Source organism: Neofelis nebulosa, chromosome 9 (genome assembly GCF_028018385.1).
Source record: "Neofelis nebulosa isolate mNeoNeb1 chromosome 9, mNeoNeb1.pri, whole genome shotgun sequence".
NCBI lineage: Eukaryota > Metazoa > Chordata > Mammalia > Carnivora > Felidae > Neofelis > Neofelis nebulosa.
The window spans coordinates 106333723-106349351 of NC_080790.1; the positions used below are offsets into that span (position 1 = coordinate 106333723).

General features: G+C 41.2%; 1 protein-coding gene across 13 annotated transcripts in view; it reads right to left on the reverse strand.

Annotated features, from left to right (window-relative positions):
* The window catches only part of PLCB4 (phospholipase C beta 4), a 426442-nt gene that overhangs the window by 27760 nt on the left and 383053 nt on the right, over window positions 1–15629 (reverse strand). For all 13 annotated transcript variants that reach the window (XM_058684912.1, XM_058684909.1, XM_058684911.1 and 10 more), the window contains 4 exons: window positions 7687–7775; window positions 6986–7136; window positions 1950–1999; window positions 1751–1816 (listed from right to left, as the gene is read on the reverse strand). In XM_058684912.1, coding sequence (XP_058540895.1) covers window positions 1751–1816; window positions 1950–1999; window positions 6986–7136; window positions 7687–7775 — 356 coding nt within the window. The remainder of the gene's footprint in view (window positions 1–1750; window positions 1817–1949; window positions 2000–6985; window positions 7137–7686; window positions 7776–15629) is intronic.

The following is a 15629-nucleotide window of genomic DNA, read 5'->3' on the forward strand; positions in this document are numbered from 1 at the left end:
AAGTAGAAGTTTCCAAAGAGCCCACAGGCCCCTGAGATGTCAGCATCAATGACAGAGATCCAAGTTAAATGGAAAGAAAATCTGGGGGATGATGCCTTACCATATGGCTACCAACTCCATCCCTAATAATCAAAGGTACGTTGCATTCTTCCTTATTTCCTTTTCTCCCTCTCTTCTGCTGCCTTTCCATACTCTAGGTTGTTGCCAACGACCAACAAAATTGAAAACACTGCTTTAAGCAGCTTTGTCTCCTACACTTCTGAAAATCTGTGGCAAGTCTCCCCTATGGGCAATAAGAAGGAATTCTACTCAGTGGACTTATTCATGAAATTAGGAGCAAATAGTCTGTGGAGAAATGCACTAAACCATCCATTCAATAATACAGGGAATATTACTAGGCCAAGAATAGGATGAATTTCTCAAAGCAGCACAAACTTAAATTGGGGCCATGAGCTTTGAATTTAAAAAAACATTTTTTAAATGATTATTTATTTGAGAGAGAGGCGGGGGGCGAGGAAGGGAGACAAAGAATCCAAAGCAGGTTTCATACTGCTGGTGCAGAGCCCAATGCAGGGCTCAAACTCACGAACCGCAAGATCATGACCTGAGCTGAAATCAAGAGTCAGATGCTTAACTGCCTGAGCCACCCACGTGCCCCACGAGCTTTGTGCTTTTAATATCCAGAGTGATTAGAAGATAGGCCATTCAAGTCCAGCTCTAGAGACATGCCTCGGTTTGAGTTCTGAGTCACAGTACAAAGTAGAACTCATGATAAGTTTAAAAGAACTCAGAAGTCCTTTCAAGAAATTAAGTTTCTCTTGCTCCGGCTGCCTGTAACGGAGGAACACACACATTACCCTTCCAGCCCCAGTGGCTGTCATGATCCATCTTGGGAAGGAAAGAGGTATCGTGTTTTCCTCCTTTCTCTGTGAGGAGGGACTGGGAGCAGGATGATGGAGTGCTGTGAAGTGTTCAGCCCACACGAGAACTCCTGAGACCAGCTGCTGCTCTTCTCTTAAATTTGCAACCAGCTCTTAAAATTTCTCATGATCACAGTCAAAAAAACCTCTTCTTATGGGCGAAGAGAAAAAACAACTCTATTTCGGAAGTAGGTCACTGAGCAGAGTTTACATAATGGGACAAGTGAGAAAAGCCCTCTCTCTAGGAGCCATGGGTGAGAGAGTCAGGGCTGGCTAGCACCTCCCTCCATGCCCTGTGTGTGGCAAATGACTTGCCAGTAACCCAGGGGATTTGGGTGCTTCTAGCCAGAGACTGACTCTAGCCTAGCCAGACTCTTGGATAAAGTCTGATTATTAAATAGTTTTAAAGTTTATTTACTTATTTTGAGTGGGGGCAGGGGGAGGGAGAGAGCACACAAGCTGGGGGAGGGGTAGAGAGGAGTCTGGATGCTTAACTGACTATGCCACCCAGGTGCCCCATGATTATTAAACAATTTTTAAATGGGTGAAGCTCTGTTATGCTTCTGAGGTAAATGTCAGAAATGCAGATTATAAATCAGTGACAACCAATCCCAAATGGATTCTATTTTTAAACCTCATTTCCTACCAGTTAAGATCAAGGTACTACTGCCCAGTTGGTTGGTGTCAGTTTCTAAGCCATGTTTTTGCCTGTGAAGAATTCACTGGTCCATCACACAGAACAACAGCTTGAGGTTTTCATCTGAGAGCTAAAAGACAAACCAGCAAACAAAATCACACACACGTATGCACACACGCTCAGCACGATGTACCTTAGCATGTTTCTTCTTTAAAGAATTTAGCTCCTTCTGTTGTTTCTTTAAATGCTTCAAGTAAGCCTGTGGAAGAAGCAAAGAGGGCCCAAAATCAATTTTTTTGTAGCCACAATGAATACATCTGGTGAGAAACAAAAATATATTGGTTTCACCAATATAGGTAATGGAAGAGTGCTTGCAAAATGAGCAATTTTACCTTCATCTGCTTTAAATCTTCTATCCTCACTTGAGGGATAAGTTCGATACCTTAAAAAAAATTAAAGCACTGTGTGTATTAAAAATTAAAGAGAATAACTGATAATACAAAATTCATCACTTTGAAATCTCATCTAAAGACAGTGAAGCAGCTTTATGTGGATGGTTATGGATATAAGCATCTTAATTTCTTATTACAAAGCAATTAAATAGACAGTTGGCATGCTTATCATCTTCGTTCAGGTTCCTTACGAGCAGAGCCTGAGTTGGAATTCCTTGTGCACATGACTTACTAGGGAAAGGTGCTCAAGAGAAACACTCAGGGCAGTGAGAGAAGCAGAACAGGGCAGAGGAAGAAGGTACGGTGTATTTCTAGGGGAAATCCAACCTCAGCCTGACCCTTCAGAGAGCTCTTTAGAGTACATAGCCCTCTGGAGTTGTTCTACCTCAAGGTAAGAAGACTGGACTTTTGTAACCCCGTAATAGCCACTGGCTTCAGAGGTTGCACAAAACCTTCCAGGTGTTCCCAGACAAGGGCACCGCCACAGCCTGGGAGGGCAGTCCTCTGAGAGGGTTGCAGCTGTGATTTGAAATCAGCCAATACAGGGGCACCTGGGTGGCTCAGTTGGTTAAGCGTCCAACTTCAGCTCAGGTCATGATCTCATGGTTCGTGAGTTCAAGCCCCACATCAGGCTCTGTGCTGACAGCTCGGAGCCTGGAGCCTGCTTCAGATTCTGTGTCTCCCTCTCCCTCCCCCACTCACACTGTGTCTCTCTCTCTCAAAAATAAACATTAAAAAAAATTAAAAATCAGCCAATACACATAGCAGCTGGGGCGATGGGGTGCTAAACCACAGCATCTATTAACACTACTTTTATCTTTGTATATCATACCAGTCAACTACCTCCCAGCTCTTTTCTCACCTCATCGTCAAAGAACAAAATATTTTTTTCCCCAGTTTCTTTCACCAAATTTAATTTTTAAGCAATATGCTATTGAGCACAGCCATGCCTTCAACATACAGGACATCCTGAATTCAAACTGTTTTATAACAGCTATTATTCTGTGTGATGGACCAGTGAATTCTTCACAGGATGCTGTCTTAAGGACCCGGAGTAACATACTAAATTATCCTGCTAGTGAAGGATGCTAGGCCAGGTGTCGTCATGGCAACCACAGTGGTAGAAGGATCCCCAAACATTTTCTGTTTGACTGCAGATTTTCATCTTAGACAAACAAAATGAATGTGTGCTCTGTACTATAACTGATTTCCATTAGAATCCCAAAAAATTAGGTATGAGATACTCAATCAAGAAAGGTAGGATTGAGTCCCAGGCTCTTGTTTTTCAGTTTTACTTATTTTAAGAAGATGCACACAGCCCATGTGAGGGCGAGGAAGTGGGAAAAGGAGTCATGGCTAAGAGGAATCAGTCCTGTGATCTAGAACATTTATGATAAGGGTGTCCAGGGACCACAGGGTTGCTCTTTGACCTCTTAAGTCTGACATACAAGCTAACTCCCAGCTTTACTGCCAAGAGTGAGAGGCCGTGAATCCTGGCTCCCCAGCTTTGTCTTCTCTTCTATAAAATGAACAGAGTATTGGGGTGCATGCAAGATCCCTGGAGGGGCTATATAAAGAGTTGACCCAGTCCAGTGAGACTTCTTTTTCGGTCTTGGTTAAAGTAATCATTATGGACAGGAACCTATGGGAACACGAACTTGGTTTCTGCATTTTTTGAGACAGAAACAACTTGTAAAAATTATACTTCCTATAAAGGATTTAGCCAGGAAAAACTCACACTCCACAGAAACAGGATTGGTACATGCTCAATTCCCTCTGTTGGCCTCAGAAGTGGGTCTAATAGAACTTTTGGCGACAGGGGCCGTGTTCCACATGTGAGCTGTCCAACAACGGACAGCCACTAGCTACATGTGGCTGTTGGGCACCTGAAATGTGGCTAGTGCAGCTGAGGTGTTCAAGGGTTAATTTTTAAGTTTAAATTTGGATAGCTACATGCGGCAGGTGGCTACTACACTGGCCAGTGCAGTTCTACGAGCTTCCCTGGTGTGCAAGTGGGGTTAAGCACTACACTTTGGGCACCAAAGATTTTGGCTAAATGGAGGTTTACTACATAAAGTTTTTGTTCTTCTCAACAAAGCTCAAAAATAACTCGTTTTCTCCTAAGCTGTAATTTGTAGATCAACTAGGAGTTTAGTTTTATTGATTCCTTATTCTTAAAGAGAAAATCAAGCAGCATTGGTGCAGTTATTGCTGTCTGGCTGTGTGTCTAAGAGAAACCATTAGAACTTTCTCACCTCCACAGCAAATGCTGCTTGGCTTGGACCTGTACACCTTGCTCTCTCTATATCAGGCCACTCTAGTTGACTTTCAACTGCCAGCACCTGCATTTTCCTGCCTGAGGAAGTTACCTGAGGACTCTCCCTCCAAAACATGCTTTACCACCCTTTGGTCAACCTAAAATCATTAGGGAACTGATCCCTCCTATGGGAGCTCTCAACAAAAGGCTGACTGTAGTCAAAGTATATGTTCCCCTGCTCATCCAGGAGGATGCCTCTGAGGTTAGTGTCCAACACTAGCCCTCAGAATGTTCCCAGGGGCACTGAGTTCCAGGTGCCTCTGTGGAGCCTGAACACACTCTGACTACCGGCTACCTTCTCTACCTTGTGTCACCTCCCCAAGCCCCTACCTGTGTACACTGTACCCTGCCCCCCCGCCCCCCAATAAATTACTTGCATTTGAAACCTTGGGTCTGCTTTGGGATGACCCAAATTAAGACAGCTCTCTGTCTTTTTTTAAAAGTTTATTTATTTTGAGAGAGAGAGAGAAAGAGAGAGAGAGAATATGAGTGAATGAATCCCAAGCTGACTCTGCACTGTCAGCATAGAGCCTGATGCGGGGCTCGAACCCATGAACCATGAGATCATGACCTGAATGGAAACCGAGTCGGACGTTTAACTGATTGAGCCACCCAGGCACTCTAAGACAGTTCTCTGTCTTATGGAAGAAGCTTGCTTTCACAAATGACACCTCTTCTTACAAAGGTCACTGGAGTATTTTATTTCTTGACTCCCCCGTTCATAGATAGGAGTAGGAAGAAAACCCACAAACTTCCCTCTTTCACTTCTATGCCATTCTTCTAAAAGCCACCATGCAAAATAAAATAAAAATAAAATAAAATAAAATAAAATAAATAAGCCCTTCACTGAGACCAGGTTCTGCTGAGCATGGTTACCTCCACACATGTCCTTCGAAACTGTACATTAATCTTCTCCATGAACTTCATCTAGCTCATGGTTTCCCTATGTAGGCATTCCCAAACATCCAGTATAGTGATTCAATATATTCATGAGAAGAATGCATTTCATTACTTTCTATTCAAGTCAGATCTAAGTTTCAAGGCCCAGCTCAATTGGGATCTCATTTATAAGTCTTCTCTGGGACACTTGCTGGAAGGGACGCCTTCTCCCCTCCTGTTTCTAAGGATCAGCTCTCACTGACCACTGCCTGGCCTGGCTGTTGTGTGGGACCCCATTTACATTACCCCTCTAGCCACATGAGGTCCCTGAAGATGTGAAGGCATTTCTCACAGAACCTGGTCTTGTCACATACAGTAGATTTCCAATTTTCCTAAATAAAGGCCAGAAGGAAACAGCATGTAGACCCTCTTTCTCAGGGCGCCTGTTGAAGAGACTGGACTGGAGATGAGAAATGCTTGGCTCTTTCGTATCTTGTTTGAAACCAGGGGTGAGACAGTTCTAAACACAAACATATTCCTTCTAGAACTAGGATTGCTTTTGCCTTCTGTAAACTGGTCATACTGCAATTTTTCAGGCCACTTGACTTACTAAAATTACTAATGTCTTTATGTACTAGGGGGCATGATACAAGCACTTTAAACAAAAACTCTCCCATTTCCTACTGTCTCTCTCTGTTTGAACGGCTAATGTTAATAACGACCAGTACTGGAATGGAATGCCTAAAGCCTGTGTCATGGGCTTGCTTATATCTCCAGGGAAGAACAAACAGCTGCAGGCAAAGCACAATTTGGGCTACTTTTGTGCAGTCTCATTTTCTAATTTGTTATATAAAGCTCCACGCACTCTTAGTTTCCTGCTAAATTACTATGCTGCCATGGTTTGGAAAAGCCTGTCATTTCTTACCTTAAACTGTAGCACTGTGTGTAGTTAAGGGTACAACTTGATTCTCTAACATGGAGGGCACTGAATTCACACGTAAGTGGGAAATATACATACTGAGTAAAAAACCACTCAAAAAAATTCTTATCACAGTAAGAAGAATGAGTTTAGTAAATGATTCATGATCAAGGAGGACATTCAAAATGTATAATTAACCGTGTGGGATGGGCACCATCCAATCAGAATGAAAGCCCAGCCAGTAAGCATGGAAGTCAACTTTAAATAACCAATATGGTTGTGTCCCTACATACTAGCTGAATATTAGCACCTGGGGCACATAATTCTTTGTGGTGACACTTCTGAAGATATCTTATTTCACCCACAGGTAACCATATCGAATTGGTCTTCAAATGCCCATCTGATAATTTCACAAATAATCATGGGTGCTCAATATCTACCCGTGCGGGCAAATTGCCAATAAGGGAATCTGGAAATATCAGAACAATGATGATTCTGTTGGTTCATGAGCCCACTGCCTGTCTGGTAGTCAAAAGAGCACAGGGATGAATTAGTGAAGTTCATTGTGTGGGATTCTTTTCATCAAGGAGACTGAATTCAAACATTTCCCAAAACTACAGATATTGTACCCAGTGCCCTAAGGTGCAGGAATCTAGCAGATGAAATCCAAATGTTGACTCCCTGTTAAACACTCAGGAAGATTAACCAGTTGGTCCAATCTGCAAGAAAGCTTGCTGCTCTGGGGTTTTATAGGGCAATAAAATGAGCAGTACTAGCAACTCTAATGATCTTCAGAAAGACCCTTCAAAAAGACTCTAAAATTTCCAGAACACACAAGGAGCTCAAACACCTCCCCTTTACCTTTCTTGGCTTCCACTCCAGACCCCAGGGCTGCCGTGGTGGTTGGTCTGAGCTCAGAGCTGCTCTGCGGGGTCACGTTTGCTTTGGCAGTGTTGGCCTTTCCTTTCTTGTCATTCTTAGAAGTATCACTGGGCACATCTGCTATGTCACTCTGGAACAGAAAGGTTTGTGTTAACCCAGATGTAAGCCACCTCACGTTCAACTGTCTGGCGCTTTCTCTATCTTACTGAATCCAGTCTGAACCACTCAACAACTTCCCTACAACTCTCTTAATGGATCTTTGCCTGGCAGGAGAAAAGGTGCAACTCTTTTACAAGCAGGGTATGGTAAAGGGAACTTTAAAAAAAAAAGAACAAACAACACAAGTGTGCACTGAAATGGGAGAAGGTGGGATGCAAGACTTTCATAAACAACAAAGAAATGTAAATGTCAATTTCATTAATTTGTTGAGTTGGGTTAACGGGTATTGTAGTGTATCATAAAAGCATCCTGTATTTTAAACATTCCTCGAAGCGTCATCGATTTCCATTTATTAAATAGGCTACACTTTTACAGTCCCTTGAAACTATTTTGTTGACTTGATGACCTCAGTTTTAAAAACACTCAAGTTTGCTATATTAACTCATAACTTTCTCTTGCTGTTATCATCACTGACCACCAAAATTCCCCAACTTGGCTGTCTTTAGTCAACTGCTACTTACAGTTTCAATGCCCATAGCTCTCATTTGGTCTGCTCTCTTTTCCGTAATGGAAAGAAATTTCTTTGGATCTGATAAAGCATCCACAATATCTGGGGGGGAAAAAGCCAATGAGCTGTTGATTCTGTTTTACTATAAACACCCAAGAAAATTCAGCTAATAAACAATTCATAATCCTGGACCTGGGTTATGTCTTCTGTTAAGTACCTTCTCCTAGGAAATAAGACAAAGTTTGGAAAACACAGCCAGTTACAGGAAACAAGAAAGAAGGGAAGACAAGGATCAAAGGCCAGATGACTTTCTCTCTTTGGGTTTCCCCCCCGAATAGCGATGACAGTGTGGCAGGGCAAGTCAATTGCCCTGGGTTATTGACTAATTTGTGTGACTCTGAGTGGGTTGATTCATGTCCTCAACGGTGTTTCTTCATTCGAAAATCAGGGCTGATACCACCCACTCTGAAGGTGTACTAGGAGCATTCAGTGAAATGATAAATGTAAAAAGAACTTGGCACACAGTAGGTACCTCCAGTATCTAAGTCTTAATTTTAGATAAGAAGGCTAATACGTATTTAAAGCCAATTTTGGTTCCATGGTAGTTAAAATGAAGTATTTCCCCAGCATTTTCTCAGATACACCTGGCACTTAAAAACAGTAAAACTTCATTTTTTATATAATGTCATTTGAAGAGTTTCAAGTACTTTCTAGCAGAATCTCATGTAATTTTGCATTATTTACCAATACTATAGAAGTAATAATTATTCTCATTACCTTAAAACAGTACATAATTTACCAATTTCAAAAATTGTATGTGTGTCAATTTCTTCCAGTAAAATCAGGCTCCTTATAACATTCTTAAGATAATTTTTGTTTAATTTTTTTCCTTTTTGTAATAGAAAGTACATGTGCATGATAAACAAACATATAAAATATAAAAATCTCCTTCCCTGACACTCCTACAGCCAGTGTATATTGTTATCTATTTCTTGTATGTATTGCAGTAACATCCTTGAACATTTCCGAGCATACATTTGCAATGTCCACAGCATAAATGACTAGAGGTTAGAATGATGGGTAAGGGTATTTGTTCTTTTGGTAGTTACTGACAAATTGACCTCCAAAGAAGTTGCATCAATTTATTTTCTCCTACCAAGGGTATATGAGAAGGTCTAAATCCAGTTATCACTTATGTCCTTAAGAACTCTTTTTTCTCCTAATGGGGAATGTGAACAAATTAGCTCTTAAATCTTGCTTAGGAAAAAATAAGAGATAATCATTTTCTTGGAAGTTAATATTCCAGAAAAATATTTACCTTTTTAAGTCCTTATTATTATGAACATTTTCAAAGATACATAAAAGTGGAGAGAAAGGTAAAATAACCACTCATATACTGATGAAGACCTAACAGTTATAAACAGTCTACTACATTTCCTTCATCTATCATCCTTCCTTTTTTCTTTCTTTTTCCTCTCTGCTGACACATTTTAAGGCAAATTCCAGACATTATAGCATTTCATTTCTAATTACTTCTCTACGCATCTCTAAAAAGGGGTGTTTTCTTTCAGAACCAACCATACCAACACTTTATCCAACAAAGTTGGCAGGAATTCCTTACTATAATAAATGGCCCATCTTAATATGTTCCCTATTTACAATTAATTTTTTTGAATCAAGATAGAGTCCATTCTAGGTCTCTGATAACTATGTCTCTTAAATTTACTTTCATCTAGACTAGTCTCTGCTACTATTTATTTTTCACAATGCATAGATTTGTTGAGGAGACTGACCAGGTATCCTATGAAATGTCCCACATTCTGAATATCAATGTTTCCCTGATGTGTCATTTATGCTTGACTTTCTCTTCTTCTAAGAATACTCCAGAGGAGGTACTGTGACTGCATATGGGTCACATGAGCGCAGATAAAGCCTGACTGTCCCACTTGTTGTGGTCTAAACTCATTGAATTGGCTCAGGGCTTTTAGTCCATCTGTGTCTGACTCCAAAATGCCTCCTCCTTCCACCTGTCTACAGTGTTATGGGGCAAGGTGAAACTCAAACCATGCCCACCGAACCCCCTGCCCTTCACTTGGAGAAAACCTACCTGGTGTAGGCCTCCCTGCATGTGCCCACATTGGATATACTTTACCTTGGTTTCCCACCGGCACATCTCAGTAGATGATCCATAGGGCCGGCTTGTTAGGAAACAAGCACTTGCTTACCCTTAATGTTATACCATTAGTTTGAGGGCCTAGGGTGTTTATAGCATTTCTGAGAGGTTACTAGTAGTCCTTCCAGTAGGAATAACAGATAGGGCTTTAATCACTTAGAGCCCATTATAAAACCAATAAAGACCTTAGAGTGTGAAATGATCCATAACCCATCCAAACTAACCAAGCTACTTTCATTTTTGTATATTCTTGTGTAATTTTTTCCACATGAATACATATCTTGTATGGTTTACTTGAAATTACCCAATCTGTCTTTTCTCATTTATTAGGTTATACCCGTATAGTTTTAAAAATTACTTTTAGTGAATGAATAATGTCCCTTTGAGTTTATGTACTAAACTATTCTCTACTGCTAGATATTTAGATGGACTTTCAAGTTTTTTCTTTTTTTAATGTTTATTGTTGAGAGAGCGAGAGTGAGCGAGAGCAAGAGAGAGAGAGAGGGAGACACAGAATCTGAAGTAGGATTCAGGCTCCGAGCTGTCAGCAAAGAGCCAGACACAGGACTAAAACCCACAAAACAGGAGATCATGACCTGAGTCAAAGTCGGACACTTACCTGACTGAGCCACCCAGGCACCCCACAAGTTTTTTTCTTTTTATGAAAGATGACTTTGCAAGAAATAGGTTAGTACAAAAACAGATTTAGCATTTTCTTTTATCAGAAAATTAGTGATTCAGATACATAAGAGATATATATCTCTATATAAGATACAACTTATATACTTGATAACAAGATATGTTCCTAATAAGCTTTAAAATAGTTATTTAAGAATAATTAATGGAAGGAACAAGTACTAAGAAAGTACAGCAGAATTAAGAGGGTTCAGTAGGTTCAAAAATGCCCTTCAAAATTCATGACTGTCTGGAACTTCAGAATGTCCCCTTATTTCCGAGTAGGGTCTTTGGGTATGTAATTAGTTAAGGACTGAGATAGGGATTAGGATAGGCTCTAAATCCAATGATTGGTGACATTATAAGATGAGAAGAGGACACACAAAGACAAAGAGAAAAAAGGCTAGGGGATGATGAAGTCAGAGAATGGAGAAATGGAGCTACAGGCCAAGGGATGCTAAGGCCTGCCAGGAGCTCAAAAGAGGCAAGGAAGGATTTCCCCAAGAGCCAAGTCTTTGATGTTAAATTTCTAGTCTCCAGAACTGTCAGAGAATAAACTTCTGTTGTTTCAAGTCTCCCATCATGTGGCAAATTTGATTACCAATGGTAACTGATTAAAAAAAATCTATTAAGGAGATAGAAATTTATTGAATACGCTGCAAGGGAGCAGTGGGCAGGACAGCAAAAAGGAGACTGCCTGCGAGGAGGAGGTGATGGTGAGGAGCCACAGTCATAGAGCAGAGTGAGGGCTTATAGGAAAGTGTGAAATTTTCCCTTTTCTCATAACTGTGCTTGTTTTTAAGTAGCCCATTGGTTAGTTAGGGCCTATAGCTATTTTGAGGAGGCTCACGTAATGAGCCCGTTCTCATCGGCTTGGTGATGGTCGCTGGGGGCCCTTCTGCCTTGCTCAAGTTTTCATTGCTCAAGCCTGTTGCCTAAAAGTGGACTCTATACTTCCCCCTGACAGATCGACAGTGGCAAATCTTTGGCATTTGGGCACAAGTCTCAGCTTCAGTAACTTCTTCCTGCTGCGTGAGGGGTGTAGAGATGTCCCTACCTATGGGTCAACATTGGTCAGTTGGGAATTTCTATGCAGGAATTACAAAAGGCAGAGGGAGCCGAATCCAAGGTAGACAACATATGTGAATCGTCTTCAGCTTGAAGTTATGGCAGTGAATGAATCTTCTGTTCTTGGGTGTATCTTTCAAATAAAACAGGCTTTATCATTGTTAACAGGGAACATCCATCCATCAGCCCCTGGAGACCGCCCCAACGTCCTGTCATGGTTTGATTAAAGGATATTTTGAATCCCAGAGTGTTCTTCCTGTTTCTTGCAGCTATGTCATGATCCCAGCCTTGAGGGTCGATTGTGTACAATTCTGATCTTGAATACAGGTGCTATATTTTATAACATACAGTCATGACACAATACAGTAAACTAGGCTATATATTGCTTTGTATTACAAGGACAAACTGGCTGAGATTTCTGATCAACCATCTGCTGTAGGATTATGTAGATATAGCCTACATTATACATCAAAATAAGATGCTGCAGATTTATCCATTAGTTGGATAAATATCATTACTTAAACCTATCTTCAATTACCAATATTAACAATTCTAGAAGCCACTGGGGAGTTATGTTCCCGGATTCTGAAATCGTGCCTTATTATTTGTGTTTAAACGAGATGCCTTTTTCAGTTACATATGCCTTTAAAATTTTTATAATATACAACTCAATAGTGTTCTTGATCAAATGGCAACAAAAATACGCAAAGTAGAAATAAGGCTTGTTCAAACTGAATCACATGGGACAAAAAGATGATGTCAAAAAGATAAAATACCTGGAACAAGGCTTAGGTTACCAGGTTACTTGAGACAAGCACTTCATTCTTCGCAATTTTGAATAAATCAGATACTTCTAGGACACGGGATTTTGCCACATGGTGGCAGGTGCTCATTCTGCAGCTAGAGTAATACATCCACGCAGAGGGCAGCCAGTGGGATAGTTCCACCAAAATTTTTCAGCAAAAGGGCTTAGGATTAGAGAGTCAAGACCTGACGAGTCCTCTTTAAGGTAATTTTCCTTTTGTAACTTAGTTTCTCCTCTGACTAAAGCCATATATATACCTGACATTTAAAGAATGATTTACACACACATTATACATGCACATATTATATATACATTTATATATAAATATGCTGCATATCAAAAAGGGAAACCACTTTTTATTAACATTTAAAATAATTTATAACCAGAGAATGAGAAGCTGTCCCTCAAATATCTCATACCTCTAATATGCTTGTATAACTCTATTGGAAAATGTTATTTTTCCTTCCTTCAGCTCAGGAGAGTATATTCTTGGCCAAAGATTTGCATATTCAAGTAGACCTGTTATCTCTCTTTGGTGCCAATGTGGCATTTCATGGGCATCCTCCCCTTGTACTGGGGGAGCACTGTGGCTGGTTACGTAGTTCTCTATTCCACAGGACAATCCCCTCTGGCAAGAATGAAGTTGAAATGCTGATCAACATTGACCTGTGTGCTAGGCGTGTCCAGGGACAGGGCACACTGACCTTCTAACAGGGTACAGACTGCGCATGCAAGAGCCTGACCCTACAGAACCCACAAGGGCAAGCTGAAATTTCCCAGATGCCTGGAAGTCAAGGCACAGGCTCTGGAACCTTTCTTTTCAAAAAGGAACCAGTCTGGGGCACCTGGGTGGCTCAGTTGGTTAAGCGTCCAACTCTTGATTTCAGCTCAGGTCATGATCTTGTGGTTCGTGGGTTCGAACCCTGTGTCGGGCTCAGCACTGGCAGAGTAGGGCCTACTTGGGATTCTCTCTCTCCCCACTCTCTTCGCCCCTACCCTGCTCATGCTCTTTCTCTCTCAAAATCAATAAACAAACTTAAAACAAATAAAATAAAAAAAATAATAAAGAACCAGTTTGCCTTTTCTCATTTGCTTCTTTCTTCTGAACTTAACAGAAGTTTTACTTATTTATACTTAAGGAAAAAAACCCGCTATTTCTAGGTTGAGTGCCATTTCCAAAAGTCTGGTTGCTCATGGTGAAGACTTTCCATGTATATTCGTTTTTTCACTCCTCCTTCCCTCCCACCCACCCTTCCTCACTTCCAGAGTTGAAAACATCAATTTAAGCATCCCCAAGAACTGAAAAGAAGGTAGCAATTCCTCAGCACAGACTTCCAGATACTTGCAGTCTTTATAAGGGAGGTCCATCTTTGTCTGTTTGCTTGTTTAACCGTTGTTTCTCAAGGCATTTAATTTGAGTGCCTTGGTGATGAACACCAACCATGGCACCTAGATGGCCCCCTCTTGGCTCAGATCCTCTCCTGTTTTCCCCTCAACGGTTTCTATCTTATCAAGAGGTAAAGGCAGCAGAAAAAATATACATTCCCCGGATGTCTGCAAAGCAATGCTAAAAACGATCAACAAATCCCATAACTATGATTTTAGATGAGGTTTCTTACCTTCTAGCAAATGATTAATCATTGACCAAATTCCATTTCTAGAATGCATAGAGATATGTTAGGTGTAGGTGGGGGTGGGGGAAGACTTTGTGGTTAAGTAACACTGGGAGATGCCTATGCGTCCTCCTCTTCTTGGGCTCCACAGTACATTTCTAGGAATGATGTAATAAGGAGCCTGTTTAAATTCACCTCACCTGGCAACTCCTGAGCCAGTTCTCCATAATCCATCCTGCCCCCTTCTCTGGAGCTTTTCTTCTTGGTGTTCTTACCAACATATTCTGTAGTTCAGAGGAAGCCATGATAATGGATACCACTGCAACACGAATCAATTTTCCAACAAACGTTTGATAGAAAAAAAGTGTTTTAGCATCCACAAGGGAGAGGCGGAAATGGAGCGACCTTTCACTCTATCAGAAAATCCTGAGATCATGGCCCAGCAATGGCATCTTGATTAACAACTTTCCTCCTTTTGAACCATGTGATGTAAGAAGTGGCCCACTATCTTTGCAGAAGGTTTGGAAAACAACCCTGTAAGATGCTGGGCAGAGACAGCAAGAAACACCCACCCCCAGACCCCATGATGGCTCTTTAATCACAGGGCAGGCAGAAAGGAGGAACAGGCAAATATACAAAAGGCTACTTCATCTTTCCTTGCACAAAAGGGCCTAGGTGCAGAAGACAAAACCTACAGCTCTAGGAGCAGTGATAAGCACTGCTCAAGGAACTGGTGGCGAGCAGCTCACGCAACACATCTCAGAGTGACATTTAAATATAATGCTGATGTGCCATATATTCTGGAAGCATGGCATCAACTCTCTTATTTGTTCCCCTTACCACTCAGTAATAAGATATACAAATGATCAAAAACAACAGTGGGTGAGAGAAATACTAATGCTCATTTAATTGCCATCTGCTTTGGAACTGCTTCCCATCACAAACAGCAGTGGCTCGCAGTGATAAGGCCGCTGCAATGGCTAAGCGCTGAGGTCCATGGCATTTGCACTTACAGATAAGGCAGCAAAGACAACCCCACGTCTCCAAGGCTCACTGGATTTGACAAAGGAAAACTGACCTTAGCACCCAGCCTAGCACTTTCCTATTGTGTATGAGTGTGGGAGTAAACAAGAGGGCTATTTTACTCTATGTTTAGTAGAAAAATAATACTAAAGAAATTAAATGGAGCCTTTTTGATTCATTCCTAGTCATCCCTGTCTTAAATGTTACTGCCTGTTTTCACATCAAATTTCAGTTTCTGATAGTTAAGAGATGTCATCTCTCTTCTTCAGCCCAGGGACATTTTACATCCATGCAGCTTAGGAACAGAACCATCTATGGAGAGAGCTCCGAAGTTGGAGCAGCCATATTTGCTCTGTATTTTTCCTGTGTGTCATGGGAGTTCTTGCTAAAGCAAGGTGGAGAAGCAGTTGCACTAAATTCCCTGCCTCTGTCATCTGACAGGGCAAGGAAAGAAAACCGGAAACTGACAGGAGAGGAAAAGGGTCAGGGGGAAATACTGGGTCAAGACTCAAATCATTTTGGGAGGGAACTGGGGCAGCCCAGAGTTCAAGGTGTCTAAAGATCACCATATGCATGAAGGCAGAAGTAATTATGGGCAA